At 39.9% G+C, this 7226-nt stretch overlaps 1 protein-coding gene across 6 annotated transcripts; it reads right to left on the reverse strand.

Annotated features, from left to right (window-relative positions):
- Positions 1-413: 413 nt before the first annotated feature.
- On the reverse strand, positions 414-5862 carry LOC145060564 (splicing factor). Of its 6 annotated transcripts, none has more exons than XR_013686816.1 (4): positions 5726-5862; positions 1425-5254; positions 1173-1233; positions 414-722 (listed from the first exon to the last, which is right to left on the reverse strand). XR_013686816.1 is itself a non-coding variant. In XM_079008207.1 (3 exons), the coding sequence occupies exon 2, from the start codon at positions 5232-5234 to the stop codon at positions 1425-1427; it is 3810 nt and encodes a 1269-aa protein (XP_078864333.1). In that variant the 5' UTR covers positions 5235-5254; positions 5726-5862; the 3' UTR covers positions 1029-1233. The 6 variants fall into 6 exon arrangements, 2 of the variants coding, with proteins under 2 accessions (XP_078864333.1, XP_078864334.1); XR_013686815.1 differs by having other exon boundaries at positions 414-803; XR_013686814.1 differs by having other exon boundaries at positions 1168-1233.
- Positions 5863-7226: the final 1364 nt, after the last annotated feature.

The raw sequence follows: 7226 nt of genomic DNA on the forward strand, positions 1-7226 counted from the left end.
AAAAATGTTTGTATATTAAATAAAACTATTAAATTAAATTAGAAAAAGAAAATAAAAAAGAATAGAGTGATAGGAGTGTTATCACTCCCTACCAAATGTTAAGATTAAGTGTTAAATAATAAAAAAATGAAGTGACATTAAAAAATATGACAATTGCAAGATGTTAGGAATCTTACCATTCCCTACTAGGGATGTCAAAAAGTCTTTTCCCGTCCTAAATGAGGGTATTTGTTGGAAAAAAAATCAGGAATGGGAGTGGAGGTGGGGGCATGGTTAACCCCCGTTTTAAATTCGGGGGCAGGGTTTGGAAGTCTCGTCCCGAAACCTTTATGGGCGGCCGTTAATAAATTATATATATTTCAATGTGATGATGCCAAAAATATATATATTTGTATATATTAATTATATAAATATAATAAAAAATAGAATGATTTTTACATATCAAAATTCAACAAAAAAAAAACATGTTTTTAAGTTGTTTGTAACATGTAGAATTATACTATAAATAATTATTTGTTACCCAAAAAATAGTTTCTTTTAGCCCAATACATATATTTAAAAGATCCGCATACATTTTAGGGTCTAATTCGCATACTACATGTTCTGTCATCTTCTTAGTTTGCAGACATCTTCAATCTTCATGCAGAACCTTTCATTTACTTTATTTCAAAACTTCATGTCCAGGTTTGAACGTTGATCAATTGCATAGCCGGCCAAATATTCTGTGTATATATTTTTTTACTTTTGAATCAACGAGGAAGATCCTTTATGATAAATAACCACTCGCAAAACAAACACCATACCTAGTGAAGTATATTACATTTCACAAGTATTACATTTTATCTCTGAAAAAGATAATTTGCTTTAGGTGTATAAAAACGCAAGGTCGATTTTCAAAATGTAAACCAAACGCCTTGACCATTTAGTTTAAGTTAAGTTTGTTGATATTTGTAAAAGGTGTTTATCTTAGACAAACAATTGAGAATACAAATTTTGACAAGAAAAAAAAATGATCAACCAGTAGCGAATAATGTAAACCAGAATCTATTAATCAAGATTTCCATACACCATTGATTGTTTCAAGGGGAAAACTGCAGGTAATCAATGTCCTGCTTTTTCTGTTGATGGTAACTGATACTCAAATTAAATGATCAGTGAATTACTTACCTTACCTCTTCATGAGATGACATGTAGAACTACCGATCCACCTTCAAACAATGCTTCTGGTACTACCTATCATCCAGAAAAACAACAAAACAGACAAAAATTTACACCAATCCCATCACAAACAAAACCAGCTGCTATTATCACAAATAACAAAATATAATATCCTCCAGACAATATTAAAAAGTAGCAGCATCCAAGATAACATATCATAAGATGAAAAAGTTAATAATAGGAACAAGTAAGAAGTAGACACCCACTCAGATAAACATGGTCAACTCGGGCCTACTGTAAACATTCTCCCCTTCATCCTCCAAAACAGGATAAGCTGCGACAAGTGCATCCTGAGCCCCAATATACAACGAATTGTAAATCTTCCAATACACCTCCCTCACCTTCCTGGCCGGATGAAACAGCCCCTGCAAACAGTAATTCAACACCACCGCCGCCCCCAACGCCACCCTCATCCCCTCAATCGCCTCCATCACCGCGTTTATCACATGAGGGGACGTCTCAAATATATTCGGCCACACATAATTCAACAAATGGACCAACGCATCCTCACACCCCAACCCTGCTACCCCCAACGCCATGTGCTTCACCGCACTTGCTGCCGTCTGTCTGTGCACAAGATCCCGGTCCATCAACGCATCTTCAAGCAATGGAGTCACCGCGTATATGTAATCCTTCCCCATTTCACCGATATATTCAAAAAGAAAAGATAACGATTTCAAAACACCATTCTGAACATTCAATTCCGGGACGCGATACTCGTTCATCAATGCGGGGAGAACCGTAAATGGCGAACATGTTTCCGCCACAATTGCGATTGCTACAGTGGTGCAAACGCGGTTTTGTCGCTCTTGGACTTTGAGATTGTTGAGTAGAGTTGCTAACACGTCTTGTGGCCCGATTGCTTTTGCGATGTAGCCGAATGTGTTGACTGTGGCTCTACGGATTCCTTTTTTGTGGGCTTTTAGCATCTCCAGAAGCTCGAAGCAGATCCGCATCCATTCTCTCGCGGGGACAAATTCGGCTCCACGGTCAGCGATACGTCCGACTAAATCGATACAGTTTTCTTGGACCTTTTCGTGACGATTTTTCAAGATAGGGGTTAAACGTGGCAAAAGGTCTTTTATCGGGGGGGTCATTTTCGTCATACCGATAACATTCACGATTGCTTTTAACGCGCCCAAGATAGACCCCAAAACTTCAGGGTATTCTTCTCCTAAATATTCATATAACACGACTCCAAGATGTCCCATTAGTTGTTCTTCTTGACACTGTTTCATGACAACTGCGATTCTTGAAATTAAATCGGCTGCTTGTTGTCTGACTTTCGCGCTTTTGTTGTTTAGACGCCATTTTATGGTACCACAGATTTGGGGGAGATAAGGTTTGACTCGTTGACCAAGCGCGTTCACAACCGCACCAAACCCGTTAAGCATTACATTCGCGTCATCGCTTGTTTGCTCTTGAAAAGCATACAAAATCCCATCAATCAAAAGCTCTTCTAATCGTGGATCGATGTCGGAAGCACCCAAATTTGCTACAACTTTTTCAATTGTCTCCATCACCATTCGTCTGTAAGGCTCGCTTTCATCTTTCAAGTCTTCAACTATTCGTCCAACAATGTCGGGAACACCAACTTTGTTTGCGATTTCCACTGTCGTGTCAACAAGCTGTCTGTAGTTTCTTCTGTCCAATGCCATTCGTCTGACCCAAAAGTTCCGGAAGAATTCCGGGAGGATATCGCTACGAATGTAATCAGCCTCAACACCTTCTGTACTCACACACTGTTTCACCACTTTTAGGACAATCTTTTTCATTTCTTCATCTGGTGACTGGAACTCACGAATCAAAATCACCATCACTTCTTTTGTGTAGTAACTCGCGTAAATAGCATCCATTAGAGGGATGATAAACCCAATTGCCTTCAAGAAAGCAGCTAGGACTTTACCACGGTGGGACCGGATACCCTTCCATAACGGTTTAAGAACCGAGTCAAAGCTTTCAATACCATAGGGAGCAGCAGCCTCGGCTAGAGCAGCTAAGGACAAAGCAGTAATTGTTCTGACTTTCTGATTTTCATCATTAAGACCATGTTCTATGATCTCAACGAGAGACCTCAAGTGGGGAAGAACAGCACAACCGATAAGAATGGCGATTTGTTGAACAATCTTGATACCTGTGTGTCTTGCTTGCCATGACTTCTTACTCTGACAAACAGCCTTCAAGAATGGTAACAAAGCAGGGATGCCAAGTGCTGATGCAACAACACTGAAAGCTCTAGCAGTTGTGTTTCTGACATATTCATCGATGTTGTCGATATCCGGACGCATTGCAGCAATCATGGTGGCTAAACCGGCTGCTTTACTGAGATTGGAGATGATTTCTCTACCTTCAACACGCGCGTAATAATCTTCATCAATCAACAAAGGTTCAATCACAACAAGAATCTTGTGAACATAAGGTCGAACGAGTTCATCGAGTTTGTAAAGGACTCTATCAATAACTTTCACAAGCAAATGTCTCTCTTGATCTTCCAAAGTAGGCTGCATAAGTAAAGGAAGAATACGGTTGAACAAAGGTCCAGCACCAAGTTCACGGGCTTTATCAGTCAGCTGTCTCAAAGCTGTTTTCCTTTGAGGGGGAGTTCCATTTTTGACCTTGAGAAGAAGTTTCATGATCTTTCGCTCTTTCTGTTCATCTGGAGAGAGTTCCTCTTCGTCTTCTTCGTTTAACAAAGCGCCAAAATACTGATAATCTTCTGGTTTCATGAACGGAAGCCCACCTGGCATTTCTTTTGGAACATCAAAATGTTGTCCCCTGTTCTCTTCAGGAATCGAGTACAGAGGTGTTCCAAGAGGAGTTGGGGTGGCAAGAAGCTTTCTTGCAGGAGTTCTGATTGGGACATAAGAAGGTGGAGGTTCAAGAATCTTGTAGCCTTCTTGAGGAAACATGGTGTCAAGTTCTTCATCTGTTAAAGGGCGATTCCTGTCTTCAATATCTTTCTCCCATCTTAGTAAGTTATACTGTTCGGGTGTGATGGCGCCACGGAGATTTATAGCTCCGGGAGTTGGGGTGGCGAGTTCGACCCCACCGACAGGTGTCACGCCAGGTGTGTAGGCGGCTGCGGGTGTAGCACCGCCAGGTGTAGCACTTCCCATGGTGGCTGGAGTTTCATCCCATCTTGATCTTTGGCGTTTTGGTGTAGGGGTAGCAAGGCCAGAGAGCTTTGGAGTAGCATCCCATGCCATTCCAGCTGGAGTGGCCCCTGGAGTGGCCCCACCAGCAGGGGTAGCATCGGAATCAGCCAAACGACCAGGTGTAGGAGTTTCATCCCATCTGTTTTTCCGGGATAAAGAAGGAGTGGCATCGCCGATTCTACCCGGAGTTGGAGTAGCATCCCATCTTCCAATCCCTGGAGTTGAGTCTGGCATATCCCAATCAGAACCACTTTTTGCTTTCTTTGCATCTGAATTGTCTTGATTTTGATCCCATCTGTTTCTTCTCTTTTGAGATGGCTGTGAAGCAGCTGGTTCCCTTTCCCTTTCCTTTCCAGCTGCTTTGTTCTCTTCCTCTTCCTTTTTCCTCCTAGCAATCACCTTCAATGTCTCCTCTTTCTCTCTTTTCAAAGCAGCTTCCCTCATAATATCAGCATATGTTCTTGTTTCAGGTTTTGGAGTTTTGTCACCATTTGCAAAAGCATCGTGTCTTTCTGGTGAGATGACCTGATTCAACCTTCTTCTTCTGTAGTCATCCTCCCTGTCGATAATCCTCTGTGATTTCTTAAACCCCAAAGATTCGTCATCATCTCCACCTCTGGGCATATCATTCAAGAGAGACCTTGGGGCAGTGTAAGAAGCTAATTTCCTAGCAACCTCATTATCCATGGCATCAGCGTTCTCTTCATCATCATTAGCAGGAATCTCCCTGTTATAATCCTGAAACCGATTGCTCCCATCATAAAGCTCAGTATCAAAAGTAATGGAGTTTGGCGCTAGGGCTGCCTCCATAATCTTCCTTTCTTCCTGTGTCTTTGCAATTTCTGCATCAACCGGATCCATAATTTCAACTCTTCCTCAAACTGAAAAAACACCAGAACAAAATCCACCAGTAAACGTTAGATTCCAGTCAACTCCATTAAAATCCAAAATTACCTCAAAGTCCACGAACAATCCACATAAACATACACGAGACTATCACCATCGAAAATCAAATTAAGCATAAACTTAACACACGCTAGCCTATACCATCGAAGAGAAACAAAACAGCAAATCAACGAAGAAACTGACATAGCCCTTTTTTTATAAAATAATAACCCGGACATAACAGAAAACCTAATTATAAAGCTACTAAAACCTACATGTATATGTAGAACGAGCAACCAGAAATATCGAAAATAAGATGAATTATGAACACATATGGTCAATTACTTCGACTATATACATACATAATCGATAAAAAGGCGTTGGGATTACAAAAAAACATGGAATAATCAAAGTAACAATACGAGAAGACCAAAAATTTTGCTCGAGAAAATGAAGCTGGAACTTACTAGGGTTTGTTTGTGGTGATCTGATCCGACGAAGCGTAGACAAAAAACCACGACGGGGATTGTGGATACGAAAACGAGTTAAATGGGAACCTGGGGTTTTTTATTTGGTTTTATATGATGGGTTTTAAGTCAATAAAAGGGGCGGATCCGTAAGAGGTTAAACCGCTTAACATTTGGGTCATATTTTACAAAATAGTCCCTGAACTACAACATCTTTCTTTATGTAGTCCAAAAAATGAAAAACGTAATCAAATTGGTTGTTGTTTTATTCGGTTTTCCTTTATTTGTTAAAATCAAGAAATTTTGGTTGAAATCGTTTTGTTTTGTTTAGTAGGTTAAAACATGAAGTTGACATTAGGTTCACAAGTAATGACCATATTAGATGTATCAATGGGTCGACCTGAGTTGGGTTTGGGTTCACCCTATTTAATAATTGGATTGAAAATTTCAATCCAACCCAACATGTTTATTTAAATGGGTTGATATTTCTAACCCAACCCAACCCAACCTTTTAGATAAATGGTTCTCATCGGGTTGACATGTTTATATTAGGGATAAGCATATGGACCGGGGAACCGGCCGGAACCGGTACCGGAACCGGAACCGGGACCCGATGGAACCGGTCGGGCCGGGACCGGGACGTTATTTTTGTGGATTTTTGGAACCGGGAATCGGTAGGAACCGGAACCGATATAACCGGAACCGGTAGAACCGGCAAAAACCGGAACCGTATGATGCTATTTTTCGAATACCGGTTCCAACATTTGAAGACACGACAAGAACCGGTAGGAACCGGGAACCGGTAGAACCGTCGGGCCGGTTCGGTTCTTGATTTTGGCCGAAGCCGGTTCCCGGTTTCGGTCCGGTTCGGGCCGGTTCCCGGTTCCGGTCCGGTTCGGGCCGATTCCGGCCGGTTCGGTCCTTTTGCTCATCCCTAGTTTATATAGTTCTCGACCCAACCTATTAAATAAATGGGTTAGACTTGGGTTAACCCATTTAAAATCAATTAAATAAATTATATAATTAAATATTATATCACTTAAATTATAAAACATAAATAAAACTTCATAATTATGACAAAAGCACAATCATAATTCATAAATAGAAATAAATTGTTCAAATAACATTAAAAATGTTTAGTTTTATAGTGATTTTGGAGAGTGACCAGTATTATCGGCACTAAAAAAGGATGGAAATTAGGATTGAATTTTATTAAACATACATAATAATAATGCAACATTATAATTTATAAATTAATATTTTCATTAATAGATGATAATATTCAAATAACTATTAAATTATATATATATATATATATATATATATATATATATATATATATATATATATTAAAGTTAAATGGGATGACAGGTTGAAAAGAGGTTTATAATTTTTACCCAACCGAAGGGTTAGACGGGTTGACCCATTTAAGTTAAATGGGTTGAAAATCTCAACCCAACCCGTTAATTTTGGGTTGGGGTGGCAGGTTGGGTCGATTTTT

This window comes from Lactuca serriola, chromosome 6 (assembly GCF_051521515.1).
Source record: "Lactuca serriola cultivar US96UC23 chromosome 6, Lser_US96UC23_V15, whole genome shotgun sequence".
In the NCBI taxonomy this organism is placed as follows: domain Eukaryota; kingdom Viridiplantae; phylum Streptophyta; class Magnoliopsida; order Asterales; family Asteraceae; genus Lactuca; species Lactuca serriola.

What these genes read in the sequence shown, in the direction of transcription:
- LOC145060564 (XM_079008207.1), bottom strand. Translation starts at nt 5,234, where the DNA reads ATGGATCCGGTTGATGCAGAAATTGCAAAGACACAGGAAGAAAGGAAG.